The sequence below is a fragment of the Rhinatrema bivittatum genome, chromosome 15 (genome assembly GCF_901001135.1).
Source record: "Rhinatrema bivittatum chromosome 15, aRhiBiv1.1, whole genome shotgun sequence".
Lineage (NCBI taxonomy): Eukaryota > Metazoa > Chordata > Amphibia > Gymnophiona > Rhinatrematidae > Rhinatrema > Rhinatrema bivittatum.
In genome coordinates, this window is record NC_042629.1 from 59621206 (window position 1) to 59637574 (window position 16369).

The 16369-nt window shown below is 45.1% G+C and overlaps 1 protein-coding gene across 6 annotated transcripts in view; it reads right to left on the reverse strand.

Annotated features, from left to right (window-relative positions):
* Positions 1-16369, reverse strand: part of USP48 (ubiquitin specific peptidase 48) — a 148014-nt gene that overhangs the window by 74680 nt on the left and 56965 nt on the right. For all 6 annotated transcript variants that reach the window (XM_029578101.1, XM_029578102.1, XM_029578103.1 and 3 more), the window contains exons 12-13: positions 5631-5831; positions 748-862 (exon numbers count right to left, since the gene is read on the reverse strand). In XM_029578101.1, coding sequence (XP_029433961.1) covers positions 748-862; positions 5631-5831 — 316 coding nt within the window. The remainder of the gene's footprint in view (positions 1-747; positions 863-5630; positions 5832-16369) is intronic.

Consider the following 16369-nt stretch of genomic DNA (forward strand, 5'->3'; position numbering starts at 1 on the left):
GTGGGGTATGAACATTTTTAGTAATTCCGTGAGGAAAATTCCTGTCAGGAATCTCTGTGGAGCTCCTTAACCCGCGTGGCTACTGCTGCGCAGAATAAAGTAGACTGAAGGGGGACCCCTGCTGGCTGCAGGTTTAGTGCCATGCTGGGCATGCCCAGTAAGTGCCAGTCAAAGTTCTAGAAACTTTGACAAAAGTGTTCCGTGATTGGGCTCCATCCTGTGATGTCACCCACATGTGAGGACTACCATCCTGCTTGTCCTGTGAGAAACTGAAGAGCGCAGGGTGAGTAATGCCCATATATGGTATGCCTTTCAGTTATTTTTTTCTCTGGTTCCATCTGCTGGACAGGGGACACAACCCGCTGTCTGGACTGATCCAGGTACATACAGGGAACACCTTTCCAGAGATTCCTGTTATATTGGGTCATGTATAATTGGTATGCAGCTAAAGGGAAATGTATGTCCACCATCTACTGGAAATGGAGAATATTGGCAGGCTAATGGGGCGGGGGAAGGGGGGGGGGGACTAGATGGTTGTGACATCTGCTAGCAGATATGCATAACCCACTCGTTGGGACTGACCTGCCTGAATGCTGAGGAAATCTGAATATCACACCTGTACAAAAGAGAACTCCTTATTAGCATAACTACGAATGATTCTTTTTCTAGATTGCTCTTAAATCACTTCATTAGTCTAACAAGTGTTAGTGGAAATTGTTTTGAATATTAACAATATCTCTCACATACCTATGTAATGTAACTTTCACCAAGTTTGTAATAGTTTTATAGTCTTCATTTAATTGATTCTTCAATCGTAATACTCGACATCGCTCTACTACACATTCTTTACAAAGTGCTTCAGCTGCAGGAACAGAACAGACATATTCAGATCATGAGATTAGAAAAAATACAATCTGGTTCCATCAAAGCTTTATGCAATTTCTTTCAAATTCATAACAATTTAAAGCTTATGAAAACTGTCAGACTGAAATACTGGCAACAAGCCTTCCACTTATCCTAGAATTGGAATAGCATGAGTAGTAGCCATTTTAATTTCTCCCACTCAGCCCTCAAACACCTTCTGGATTAAGAACAGAAACTGAGAAAGTAATTCAGTCCACATACCCATTCAACCTTTGGCCTTCACTGAGAAGACAATAGTGCTAATTACTTATTTAAAAGCATTTGTTGCCCACCCTTCCTACGTTCAGGGCAGGGTACAATAAAATAACAGATAAAAAAATATATCATGATGAAATTAAAATTAAGTTAGAATAACAATACATTATAAATCAAATTACAAACACAAAACAAATCAAATTAAAACATTAATGCCAACTGGTTTCTTTGCAGTTTTTAAAATACCTGTCCACTGGCTTGAGACCACCAGTTCATTTCTAACAGACCAAACAGATTTCAGATGTAATAACTTTTATAGTTACTATCTAACAAGACCAGATTTAAATCACTTTGGAGGTCAAGGGGCTCCCCCAAGCCCAATTTGATAATTCAGTTTTACGTAGTCTTTCTGTGATTTATATTTTAATTTTTCACAAATACATCAGACTAGTAAAGCCACATTTTATATGAAAAGTAATTTTTGTTCTATTAGACATTTCTTTAGCTATTAGCATTCCAACACTGAACCTCTCAATATGCTAATCGCAGCTGCCTTCGACCAATGAAAATGTTTGCCGCAGAATATGATTGCACATAAAACATGAAGCTCACCCAAAAGAAACATGGCAATTAAGTTAGGTAGAGTTAAACTCACTTTCCTAACTTTAAAGTGTTTGTATCAGGTTACAAGTTTCAGCTGGGAAATAATCAGACTGCTCTTCTTTCATAATCAAGCCAGAGCTGTCAAACTTTCCCTTATACAATGATGCTGACACCAGCAATGCCTTAAAATTATGTCCATTTGCTAGTTTAACTGCTTATGTCAAAATTCAATACTATAGACAGAATATTTAGCTCTTCTAAGATGACCCTTATCGCATTGTTTTTCTTGCTTTTATCAGTGGTGTAATTGTAGCATGTTGAATTAACTGCAGAAATTTGATAATCACTCAATGAAATTCCCTTAGTACAAGGCTTCCCAAAATTTTATCCAAAGTGACCCCCATTTTAGCTCTTGAATATTCACATGACCCCAGACCACTCCACCAAAAGAAGGGTGCATTCTCCTCAATCACTCCATTTTCACCTTCCCGGTACTCCAGCTGATCTTCTCTCTCAACCTCCACCCTCTCCAGAGGACCTGCTCTCTTAACCTTTGCCCCTGTATCTGTCCCATCTTATCCTCCAGTTCACCTCCCTAGACCATTCCTTTTTTATCCCTTCCAGCTGATCCTCTTCATCCCCAGACCCTTCTTATAACCTCCAACTATCCTTTGTCATCCCCCATCTCTCTCAACACCATTCATGCCTCACTCTCATCCCCCAATCCCCTCTCAACTTCTGGGTTTGCCTCCTCCACTTCATCCTCTCACCCCCAAACCCCCAGCATCTTACCATCCTTCAGTTTATCTTTTGTCATTCCTCCTCTCTCACCCTCCACAGCCAATTTTTCTCCAGCTGATCCAACCCTCAAAACCCTCCTGGATCTGATTCCTTCCTTTAAACACCTCCAAAACTTAAGGCCAGGGTCAGTGGCATCATTTTCCTCTGGACTTCAGTCCAAAAATGGATGACAACTGGTGAAAAGAGAGGGCTGGCTGATAACAGGGGCAACATTTTTCTTTAGGATAGATTCAGTGGTGGATGAGGCGAAAGCAGTGGCAATCTCTACTGGTCCATTCATAGTCGGCCCTCTCTTCCTCTCTTGACTGGATCCAAGCCCAATAGTGATCGGCAAGCAAGAAAAACATTAGTAGTGAAAGTCAGCATGGGGCCTGCAAGTTAGTACAAGCTCATAGACCCTGCAAGTAGCTGTGATCGCTCCTCATGCAAGGCTTCCTGTTACCACAGAAACTCGTGCAAGGCTGTAAAAGCAGTTTGAGTGTCAGGCCCCACACTGACTTCCACTACTAATGTTGCTGCTGGAACCTGAAAAGCACTGCTGTCTGAAGTACTTGTGATCCCAGCTGAAGGTTTCTGACCCACAGTTGGGAAGCCCTACCCTAGTATATAAAGGAAAGTAGAAAAGATTCAAGAGATTTAAATTTTGCCATATTTTCATAAAAAAGTTAAACTTAGCAAACTAGTAAATATTCATCTCATAAGCAACATAAGTTCAGTTAGCCTTTATTATATTGCACACATACATGGAAAAAACAAAAAAGCATTTTGTTAGTTAGGAACTTATTTGGTGTTCACTAAATCGTACAGTCTAACGTTCAGCTGATTTTGAACATATACCTTGGTGATATCTATTTATTTAAACAATTTATATTTTGCTGATCCACAAATTTCAATGGACAATAATAAACATACATAATAAAATCAAACTACAGACCATTCATCAACCAAACCACCAAAGATTGCTTCCACAAATTACATATTCTGAAAAGAATAAAGCCACTTTTCCACACTCAGGACTTTAGACCAATCTTGCAAGCAATAATCTTCTCCAAACTAGATTATTGCAACTCACTACTACTAGGCCTCCTAGCTTCATATATCAAGCCTCTACAAATGGTACAGAACACAGCAGCCAGAATCCTTACAAACACCAGGAAAATCGACCATATCTCCCCAATACTCAAAAACCTGCATTGGTTACCGATTCATTACAGAATCATATACAAATCCATCACTACGATCTACAAGGCCATACACCAACACACTCAGCTCGACCTACAAATCCCCTTCCAAAAACATACATCCGCCAGACCCATCAGGGAATCCTACAAAGAAGCACTCCAGGTACCTCATGCCAAAACGTACCTACATAAATCTCTCAGTCTCAGAGCTTTCTCCTCAGCAGGTCCACCCCTATGGAACTCTATCCCACCGGACCTGAGACAAGAACCCTGCACACTAACATTTAGGAAAAGACTGAAAACTTGGCTTTTTAAAAAAGCATTCCCAGGCCTGGATTGAATCCTCCACCCAACAGCACAAACACTTTTTCAAAAATTGAATTGAAATAAAAAACCACTAACTTCTCACCCATACCCAGCATCACCCACTCATACCCACCACCCACTTATATCCACCTCCCACTCACTCATACCCACCACCCACTCATACCCAGCACCACTCACTCACTCATACCCAGCAACGCTCACTCACTCTTACTCAACACCTTTTATTATGCTACACAACTGTATCATACTGATTCATTTTGCTATACAACTATATTATTGACGCAACTGGCTGCACTGTAAAGATTCTACTGTTCAGTTGTCCCTCCCCTTTCTAGATCCAAGTTAATTCTCCCTGTTTCATTGTAACTTTCTCACATCCATACTATTGTTTATGATGTTTGAACTTTGAATATTGATTACTATGTTACTCCCTGCCTTATTCACATTGTTAAATGTAAACCGGGTTGATGTGATTGTCATGAAAGTCGGTATAAACAAAATAATAAATAATAAATAAATAATCAAAACAGTAATACAACAAACTAAGATATTCCACAGCAAATAAAGTTGAACATAAATAGTTGCCTACTATGCAGAAAGGATACAGGAGTCAAAATCAATAAGAATGTGAAATTGGAATGTATTGTATGCACTTTTGGTTTAATGCAGAAATTCTCAATTTTTTTTAATGGCTCCATCTCACCTGGCACTGGACTCATTTTGCCATGGGATACCCTCACCTTCCCTCTCCCCTCCCCCAACTCAGCATCACCACCTTTCCCTTCTTTAGACAGCATCCCTTAGCATCAAAACTTTCCTTCTTACCCACCAGCATCAAAATTTCCCTTTGCTTTCCACCCTACTGGCATTACCACCACCTTTCTTTCTTCCCACCACTATCCTAGCATCACCACCTTCCTTTCCAATCCCTTTCACCTCTCCATATCTTCCCTTGCCTTCCAACCATGCCCAACATCACTACCGTCCCTTTCTTGCCTCACCCACCTCTGTCCCTGGCATCACCATCTTTCCCTTCTGTCGCCTCTCAATCCCTCCCCCTGCATCAATATCTTCCCTATCCCTCTCCTTCCAACCCTTGGCATCACTTTCCCTTCCACCCTCTTGGATGAAAAGAAGAATCCAGCAAGCAGCGCTCCTCACCTGCTGCAAGCTTTCTTAAGTCACACTTGCGAGAAAACAGGGCCCTACATGATTCCGATTTTAGAGAAGGCAGAGGCACCAATAAGGAATGCAGCCGACTCCTCCGGCTGTCAGTAGGTAATGATGCAGGGGACAGATGGCTAGGGGTAGGACTAGGAGCGCAAGACACTTTGCTGGCAGTGATGGGTGTGATCTGATCCTCTCCTTTCTGCGGGGGCCAAAATGGCTTGACACACCTGAGGTTCCCCCACAGCACACTGGTTGGGAACCTCTGTATATTACCTAGATTAAAATGCTGCTTCAGAATTACCAGGGGCTACATATTTTTGGGAAACTGATAACCAAACAGATGTTAAGCATATCAAGAAAATCCACTGAAATGCCAGCTTGAAGTGCGGTATAAAGGACAAAGAACGTGTCAAGCATAATCTCCCTCACCATTTAGCCTGGGTCCACCTCCATATCTGCTGTAGAAAGTATCAGCTGCAAACTCTGATATTCTCTTCATAACTGAGATTTTATCAGGATGCAGCTTGCCATGAAAACACAGGCATTTGGAGTTATCAATGGGTTTAGTAGGTGTGGATTCATCCAGCCATTTCTGCAGCCATTCAAGAGAAATAAACTCATATGGAAGATCTAGAGAACAACAACAAAAAAAAGACAAACCCATATGCAACATTTCTAAGCACTTTTCTGAGAGCTGTTAATATATGGTACTGCATATAAAAACATTATAATAATTGTACTTTCAATTATGGGAAAATTTTACAATAGTTTTACTTTTCTACTTTACAATCTGTTCATACAGTGGTGTGAATTTCTTAAAGAAAAATTACCCAGAACTACTAAGTAACAATCACTGACAAAACTGATCTCAAGAGATTAGCTAGTTTGCCTCTTCTACTTTTAGGCAGGATCCAATAATTCTCAGGATAAACACAGTCTTCAATAAAACTATTGATACTGACAAGTGGTTATTTCAATCAAGTTTCTTTATGTTTTAATTAGTTTTCAGTCTAGACATGTCCAAGTTTGAAAAAGCTTCTCAAATGATATCATGTAATACTGGCATAAAGCTACAATGTTACAAATGATATTCAACACACTCCATGAACCCCGATGGCATGTGTAAAAAATAGTTGACGCCCTTCTGTCAGTTTTTGTGTGAACCACCTCCGGCATTCTACTGAGGAGTTCAGTACATATGGTTTTTAAATAAATAAGCTAAGGTTATTTAAAAAATGAAGAGGAACTTCAGGAACTAAACTGCAATTTTACAAAGATAAATTCAAAGTAAAATGTTTAGTGCATACATGATTACTGTTCACATTCCTTGCTTTTTACATGCTGTCCAACATATGTAATGAAGAAATTACTTACCTGATAATTTCGTTTTCCTTAGTGTAGACAGATGGACTCAGGACCAATGGGTATAGTGTGCTCCTGATGGCAGTTGGAGACGGATCAGATTTCAATCTGACGTCAGCCCTAGTACATATACCCCTGCAGGAAGCTCTGCTCTTCAGTATTCTCTTCAAAAAGCAATTGTGGATATATGTGTGTCTGGATAATTTGATTAACTTGGTTAACTTTGATTAACTTGAATAACTTGATTAACTAGATTAACTTGAACTGGTTGATGTGGGCTATAGCTGGAAACCGCCAGTGCACTCAACCGAGAATCGCCAACACCCGGTAACTATGGGTGTCTTAACTGGAGAAAAGCGTGGCTTACCAGTACTTGTCTTGCTCTCAGGGATTGTCACCCAAGGTTCCGTGTTTGGCGGCAGCCATGGGCGGGATACTGAGTCCATCTGTCTACACTATGGAAAATGAAATTATCAGGTAAGTAATTTCTCCATTTCCTAGCGTGTAGCAGATGGACTCAGGACCAATGGGATGTTCAAAAACTACTCCCAAACCGGGTGGGAGGCTGCCTGTGGCCCACTTAGTACTGCCCTAGTGAATGCTGTGTCCTCCAGAGCCTGAACATCCAGGCGGTAGAACCTGGAGAAGGTGTGGATGGAGGACCATGTCACCGCCCGACAGATCTCAGCGGGTAACAGCATCTTGGTTTCCACCCAGGACACTGCCTGGGCTCTAGTGGAATGGGCCTTTGTTAGGACCCACTTGTCCGCTGTTATCTTGACCCATCTTTGGTAGAATAGGGCAAGCCTACCCCCTATGACTTCTTCCTGTGGATGGGTCGGCTGATTCTCATTGTGGGGTGCAGCTGGGACCTGTGCCAGAACCGGCTCCCCTCTTGTTGTGTTTGTTCCAAAAGGACTGGCCCCTGCCTGCAGGGTGAGGGGCTTGATATGTACTCTTGTAAGGTCTGAAGCGCTGTGATCCTCTGCCCCAGGTAATTAGGGAGAGAGGCATTGGCTTCTTTCGTTCTTGTCCTCCGGTAGCCGAGGTACTGGGGATTCGCCCCATTTGTTGCCTAACTTCTCCAGTTCGCTTCTGAACAGGAGGGCTCCTTTAAAAGGCATTCTCGTGAGTTTCGTCTTGGAAGTCGCGTCGACTGACCAACTTCGGAGCCAGAGTTGCCTTCTGGCTGCCACTACGGATGACCACGCAAACCATGGCGTCCACTTTGGGGAACGCCAGGAGATCTTTGGCTGAGGGTTCCAGTGGGTACAGGGCTTCTAGGGCCCGTCCGCCTTTGAAACTGGCCTCCGGGGCATTCCATTCCAGGTCAATCAGCTGTTGTACGGCTTGCAGTAGAGGGAAATGGCAAGAGGCCTGACGGAGTCCCTCTAGGAGAAGATTCATCTTCGGTTCCCCTGTGGCACCAGTGCCCGGGATGGCGAGCTCCTTCAAGCTGCGAGCCATGAGGCCTGATAGCTCGTCTTTGGAGAAAAAATGCCTCATGGTTCGGTAAGGTTCCATTCCTGGAGGGATTTCCCCTTCCTCCAGGAATTCTTAATCCTCGTCCAAGGTGTCCGTGTCCCCGGCTTTTGGCTGGTAGAGGCACATCTCTGGAGAGCCTGGCACTGGGAGGTTAGGGTCCTCTGGGGGAGCTGTGGTTGTGTCATCGGTGGCGCCAGTTGCATGTGGACAAAGGTATGTAGGCCTTTAAAGAATTCTACCCAGGAAAAGGATCCTGGGTCTAAACTGAAAGCCGCTGCGTCCCCAGGGAGTCCCGTGCTGGGGGTATTGAGGTCCGGTGTACTAATCGGTGGATCCGGATTCCTGCACTGGCTGGGGAGGGCCTTGATCTGGTTCTCCCAGAGCCTCCTCGCACTGTCGGCACAGGGCCGTGGCCTCTTTTTGCTGCGCAGCTCTTATGTGGCAGGCTGGGCAGAGGGCTTGTGCTTTGACCTTCTTTGCCGGTGGTGCCATGGTTTGTGCGTGTAGGGTAGCAGAAAACCCCGTATAATGTGCACGCCGGGAGGCTTAGTTATGCGCTCCAGGTGCGCCGAAGATGTGCGCACCGCTGTGCGCACAGATAACACTTATGCGCCCGGCACCTTGAGCGTGTGACTGTGCACCCAGCCCCCCATGCGCATCGCTGTGCGCACGGCACTTATGCGTGCGATGTGCGCACAAGTAAGTTGTGCGCACAGCTCGATTAGGCGGACAGGACGGCGATCGATGGGAAATGGCGTCGGCGACCACACGAGCAATATGGCGACCACCTCGGAGGGTCTCCACGTGGGAGGACCCTCGGGTCGGATCGGGGTCTAGCCCGGACGGGGCTGATCAACCCAATAGCACAGACGCCGACTGGCGATCTGTGCGGCTTTCCGAGCCACGGAGACCGGAGACTTTTAGAAAGTTTTCTACCTTACCATGTCTCTGCGTTTCCCGGGTTTCGTTCCGGGCGGTCTCCGGCTGCGGGGGAAGAGGGAAAATACTTTCACACCGCGCTCAGTGTTGCACCCGCTGCCTCTCAGCCTCTCCCATTGCTGGGGGCTAAGTCTACGCCGGGAACCAGCTACCGGACCGAGGCCTACCTCTGAGGGATCTCGGAAATCACCTCAGGAATTCCCAACTGGGAGCGGGACCCGTAGGTATCACCACAGGAGAGCGGGGCTCTTCTGTAGAGGTAAGGTTTCTTCTTGTTTGGAATTTTCTTTGGTTTCAATACTCTAACGCTGTGAAGCATGTACAGAGTCCCAAACTGCTACGGAGATGGAGAAATACTGAACAGCAGAGCTTCCTGCAGGGGTATATGTACTGGTGGTGATGTCAGATTGAAATCTGACTCCGTTTCCAACTGCTATCAGGAGCACACTATACCCATTGGTCCTGAGTCCATCTGCTACAAGCTAGGAAAAGTAGGGCTTTTTTCAAATTACCAATAGGGAAAGATTAAAGAAAGTTAACCAAAATATATAACAAAGCCAACAGAGAAAAAGCATTGTGCGTCTGACTTGACAAACTAAGCTTTAAGAAGTATGGCTAATGCTGCCTCTTCATGGTAACAAAGGTAAGCCCCTATTAAGAATACAGGCAGCATGACGACCAGGAAAGTGTTTTCTGAAAAGACTAAAACCAAAAAAATAGCCAAGTAACACAAGATGGGAAACAAAACTTCAAAAACAGATTTGGTCAGCAGCAAAAGGCATTTAAGCACATTCAGGCCGATACAGTACAGTGCGCTCCGATGGAGCGCACTCTTAACCTGCGTTTGGACGCGCGTTTTCGACGCACTAGCTTTACCCCTTATTCAGAAAGGGGTAATAGCACATCGAAAACGCGCAGCCAACCCCCCCCTCCCCCCCCCCCGAAACTAATAGCGCCCGCAACATTCAAATGCATGTTGATGGCCCTATTAGTTATTCCCGCGCGATTCAGTAAGTAAAACGTGCAGCCAAGCCGCATATTTTACTTTCAGAAATTAGCGCCTACCCAAAGGTAGGCGTTTCATTTCTGCCAGCACCGGGAAAGTTTCCTGCAAACCCTCCAACTTAATATCATGGCGATATTAAGTCAGAGGTCCCAAAAGTTAAAAATAATTAAAAATTTAAAAAAAAATAAATTTATAGAAACATAGAAATGACGGCAGAAGAAGACCAACGGCCCATCCAGTCTGCCCAGCAAGCTTCGCACTTTTTTTTTTCTCATACTTAACTGTTACTCTTGGCTCTTAGTAACCTTTTGTTCTATTTCCCTCCCACCCCCACCATTAATGTAGAGAGCAGTGCTGGAGCTGCACCTAAGTGAAATATCTAGCTTAATTAGTTAGGGGTAGTAACCACCGCAATAAGCAAGCTACATGCATGCTTGTTTACCTAGACTATGTAATTCAGTCCTTGTTGATTGTTGTCTGTATATAGATCCGCTTTTCTTCATTCCCCCTGCCGTTGAAGCAGATAGTTATGCTGGATATGCATTGAAAGTGAAGTATCAGGGTTATTTGGTTTGGGGTAATAACCGCCGTAACAAGCAAGCTACTCCCCGCTTTTTGTGAATGCAAATCCTTTTTTCCACATTTCCTCTTGCCGTTGAAGCTTAGAGCAATGTTGGAGTCGCGTTAACCATGTGTATGTTTATTGAATAAAGGTATTATCTCCAGGTAGTAGCCGTCATTCCCGCAAGCCACCCACTCTTCATTCACATCCTCTAGACTTTATGAATCCACAGTGTTTATCCCACGCCCCTTTGAAGTCCTTCACAGTTCTGGTCTTCACCACTTCCTCCAGAAGGGCATTCCAGGCATTCACCACCCTCTTCGTGAAGAAATACTTCCTGACATTGGTTCTGAGTCTTCCTCCCTGGAGCTTCAAATCGTGACCCCTGGTTCTGCTGATTGTTTTCTGACGGAAAAGGTTTGTCGTTGTCTTTGGATCATTAAAACCTTTCAAGTATCACCTCTGCTCCTCCTTTCCTCCAGGGTGTACATATTTAGATTCTTCAATCTCTCCTCATAAGTCATTCGATGAAGACCTTCCACCTTTTTTGTCGCCCTTCTCTGGACCGCCTCCATCTTGTCTCTGTCTCTTTGGAGATACGGTCTCCAGAACTAAACACAGTACTCCAGGTGAGGCCTCACCAAGGACCTGTACAAGGGGATAATCACTTCCCTTTTCTTACTCGATATTCCTCTCTCTATGCAGCCCAGCATTCTTCTAGCTTTAGCTATCGCCTTGTCACATTGTTTCGCCGACTTCAGATCATTATACACTATCACCCCAAGGTCCCTCTCCTGCCCCGTGCACATCAACCCTTCTCCCCCCATCTAATACAGTTCATTCGGATTTCCACACCCCATATGCATGACTCTGCACTTCTTGGCATTGAATCTCAGCTGCCATATCTTCGACCACTCTTCCAGCTTCCTTAAATCCAGTCTCATTTTCTCCATTCCTTCCAGCGTGTCCACTTTGTTGCAGATCTTAGTGTCATCCGCAAAAAGACAAACCTTACCTTCTATCCCATCCGCAATGTCGCTCACAAAAATATTGAACAGGACCGGTCCCAACACCAACCCCTGCGGCACTCCACTCAACACCGCTCTCTCTTCAGAGTAAGTTCCATTTACCATCACACATTGTCTTCTGTCTGTCAACCAGTTTGCAATCCAGGCCACCACCTTGGCACTCACGCCTAAGCTTCTTATTTTATTCACCAGTATCCTGTGCGGGACCGTATCAAAAGCTTTGCTGAAATCCAAGTAGATGACATTGAGTGATGTTCCTTGATCCAATTCCTTGGTTACCCAGTCAAAAAAGTCTATCAGATTTGAAATCGGCCCACGCCTTGAAAACCGGACGCTCAATTTTGCCAGCATCCAGTTTTCGAACCCGTGGCTGTCAGCGGGTTTGAGAACTGACTATCAAACTCGCTGACAGCCGCTGCTCCTGTCAAAGAAGAGGCACTAGGGACGCACTAGTGTCCCTAGCGCCTCTTTTTACCACGGGCCCTCATTTGCATGCAGGCCGATACTAAATCGCGCGCACAAGAGAGTGGCCTGTGCTCGCCCGCTCTCCCGCGACTTTTACTGTATCGGTCTGTAAATTTGTTGCAAGGTGTCAGCAAGCCTATTGGCGTTTCCTGCAAATCCAAGCAAGGACCACTCACAGTCATTTCTATCATTCATCTTGAAAAGCGGAGCCCATACATTTCTTTTTTTTCATTTTTGGATGCATATTTAAAAAAAAAAAAAAAAAAAAAAAAAAAAGAGAATGGGCAATAATCCTAAATCAATAAGAAAGAATTCAGTCTTCTGCATACAACTTAATAATTTCAGCTTAACTGTGTCTTTGACAATCATGCAGGGATCCCCACCTCCCCCGCCTTTTAAACCCAATATAAAAACCTGAAACCTGACCTTCATCTCCTTGGGGCAACTCTTGTAATGTTATACATCTGTTTCCCCAAAAGCCTTGCATCATTCCAGTCCTTAATAATGACTCCAAAACAAGCCACAATTCATTTCCCTGAATTCTTTTTATGCATTAACAGGTAACATTTCATCAAAGCAGTAAGTTTGAAACAAGTGTTTAGCAAGGCTTAAGACAACTCAACCTCTAAGTTTCCAAGCAGATTCAAGCACAAGGAGAAAAGTGCAACTCAAGGTCCTCCTATTGCTGGGCTGGTCTGTACAGATTAAAAGTTTCCAAGAGTTTCCAGATTTTCCAAGTGATTGACTAGAATAACAGCTTGGAATTCTAATTTATATAGCTTGCAGCCAGGGCTGGTTCAAAGGGATTAGGCACCCTAGGTGAACCTTCTGCTTTGTGCTTCCCCCCCCAGTCGCGCCACCACTCCTGGAGTCTCAGCCCCGACTCCTACCTTGTTCAGCCAACAATGGAGCTTGGATGTTTCATTTACAGCTCATCATACAAGAAGATATTTTCAGATTCTGGTGTCACCTCACAGTAACAGCAACCCAAACTCCTTCCGCTGCCAGACACATACAGGTCAGTACAGTAAAGTGCGGCCGCGGTTCCCCCGCTCCTAACCCGCTTTCTACTCACTTTCCGGCCGCGTTAGCCCTTCCTGCGATACACAATCCCCTTTAACCGATTCTTACCGCCTCTTTAAATCACCGGGTAACCCCTTCCGCCCGCGGCATGTATATTAGATGTAAACGATCAAATTATCTATTCCCTCCCATACAGTAACGCGCGCCCTGACTATCGCTTTTTTACCCTGCCGTTTTGCCGCGCGTTTAACCTGCTAACTTACCACCTACCCTTACCCCTGCATTAGAGGCAGGGGTAAGTGTAGGTGGCAAACTTTCCCCCAGCCCCCGCTCACCTGCCCTGGCCGCGTCAATGGCTGGTCTCCGGGGCAGCCCCAGTCCTCTTCCCCCTCATCCCGAAGCAACGAAAGCAGAAAAAAATCGAAAAAGCAAAAAAAAAAAAAAAAGTAGCAACGAAGTGGACGGTTCTCCTACGCTCGGGATTGCCAGTCCTCTCTCCCCTCCTCCCGAAGCAAAGCGCGTAAAGCAGCCTTGCTTCGGGAGGAGGGGAGAGAGGACTGGTAGTGTAAAGCAACGACTTACTTTTTTCGCAGCCCTCCTCCGGAGACGGACCGCGGCTCCCGTGCCTCCTGGAGGCGAAGATGGATGCCTGAACGGGCGAAAGCGGCCCCTGGGTGTGCAATTGGGCCGCTCAAGGCATGATGTCACGACGTTTGGCGTCACGACATGTGACGTCACGTCTTGAGCGGCCCAATTGCACGCACAGGGGCCGCTTTCGCCCGTGCAGGCATCCATCTTCGCCGGGAGGCAGGGGAGCCGTGGGCTGTCTCCGCCGATGTCCATCTCTAGAGGAGGGCTGCGAAAAATGTAAGTCGTTGCTTTACACTGCCAGTCCTCTCTCCCCTCCTCCCGAAGCAAGGCTGCTTTTCGCGCCTTGCTTCGGGAGGAGGGGAGAGAGGACTGGCAATCTCGAGCGTAGGAGAACCGTCGACTTCCTGGTACCTGTCATTTCAAATGTCATTTGAAATGACAGATACCAGCATGTCTGTGAAGCGTTAGGCCAGCGCACCCAGGATACTGTATAGTGCTCTATACAGTAAAATGGATTGCGCGGGCCTAACGCTTCACGGACGCTTCTTGGACGCGGCTTGCTTTTGCAAGCAATTTAAATACAGTATCGAGCTGTAGGTGAGCCGGACTGTGTGTGCGGCAACCGCGGGTGCGCCCAGCATTAACGCAGCTCTTCCTACCGCTCCTTACTGTATCGGCCTGTTAGTGAACTAACAAAACCCCGCAAAAAAGACACTCAAAATCTATACAGCAAGCCTATCACAATGTAACAGTAGTAACACCGCGGACTCAAGTAACAATAACCCTACCTGTGAAAAAGCACAGGTAAATATTACACTGGGTCCCAGAATACCAATACACCACCTACTGAGGAAACAAAACTAACCCGATTGCTATAGATCTCTACACAGTCTCTACACGCTAGCAGAATCTCTCACCTTAGTCACACATGCAAAGCAGAGACAGACCCTCACCAAATAATTCTAGTTATATGTTTTTTACCCGATCAGTTTGATGTATACTATACCGTTATATGTAACAATTTGTTCGATTGTAAACCGGGGTGAAGGCTAACTGCTAAACCTCGGTATAGAAAAGCCTTGAAATAAATAAATACATACAGAAATAGAGGATCACAAATTACAGAAAAACTGAAATGGAAACCTCAAGAAGCCAGATTCTGTGTGTAACAATGGAAAAACAGAACCACCATTCCACATAAAGCAAATAAAATCAAGAAACAAAGCATCAAGTTTAATAGTAAAACCATATTAATAAAAGAACATTTTAAAGCTACTGACAAATAGAATAATTTTTATTAATTAAAATCATATACATTTTTTTTAAATTTCCCAAGCATCAATAAAATATTTCAAAACAGCACATATATCAAATAACACCCAATAATTAAAACTAATAAGGATTTTAAAAATCCCCTGCTGTCCATACCTGGGAACTCTTGAATTCCAGTCACCCCGAGATTGTCGAGGATTAGGAGGTTAGGGGCGCCCACAAACTTTATCGCCTCTCTTTCACATATACTCATATATCCATTCTCTCTCACACATACACCGTCACATACATGCTCTTATACCCACCATAACCTCTCTCTCACAGACACTGACACACACTCAGGCTCTAAGACACTCTCTCCCCCCACACAAAAGCTCTTACTCCCCTGGATTCTCTCATACACATACATGCTCTCACTAGCTCCCTCACAGACACACACACACACCCAGACAAGCTCCCAGTCACTCACACACAGACACTGACCCCCAGGCAGGCTCCCATTCATTCACTCCCCGCTGGCTCCCCAGCCCCCAGGCACACACACATACATTCTCACACACAAAGACCCCCCCAGGCAGGCACCAATTCATTCCCACACACCTACACCACACACAGGCAGGCACCAATTCATTCCCACACACTTACACCACACACAGGCAGGCACGTTTTCTCACACAGACAGACCCCAGGAAGAAAACCATTTTCTCATACACACCCCCTCAGGAAGGCACTCATGGATTCACACACATACACCCCCATGCAGAGTCCCATTCATACACATGCACACACTGAAGGCAGACCCCTTCTCTTTCTTTTTCCAGCAAACTCAGAGCCTCTCTCATTCCTCTGCTACCCCTGTCACTGCTGCCACGTGGCTATTTGGGGAGGCGCTGATTGCTGCTACTGGCACTGAAGCCCATTCTACTGCCTCCTCTGTGCAGGCCCCGCGGTATTAAACATTTGAGGGCTTCCACTTCCTCCATACTGAACATAGAAACATAGAAATGACGGCAGAAAAAGACCAATCAGCCCATCCAGTCTGCCCAGCAAGCTCCCACGCTTATTTTCCCATACTTATCTGTTTCACCAACCACCAAGTTCAGGGCCCTTGTTGGTAACTGTTTCATTCAAATTTCCTGCCACCCCCTGCCATTGATGCATAGAGTAATGCTGGAGTTGCATCAAAGGTGAGCATAAGGCTTAATGGTTAAGGGTAGTAACTGCCGCATCAAGCAAATTACCACGATGCTTGTTAATCCAGACTGCACAGATCAATGCCTTGTTGGATGTTGTCTGAATGTAAATCCTCTTTTCCACATTTCCCCCTGCCATTGAAGTAGACAGCAACGCTGTATATGCATTCAAAGTGAAGTATCAGGCTTAACTGGTTTAGGGTAGTAACCGCCGCAATAAGCAAGCTACCCCCACACTTGTT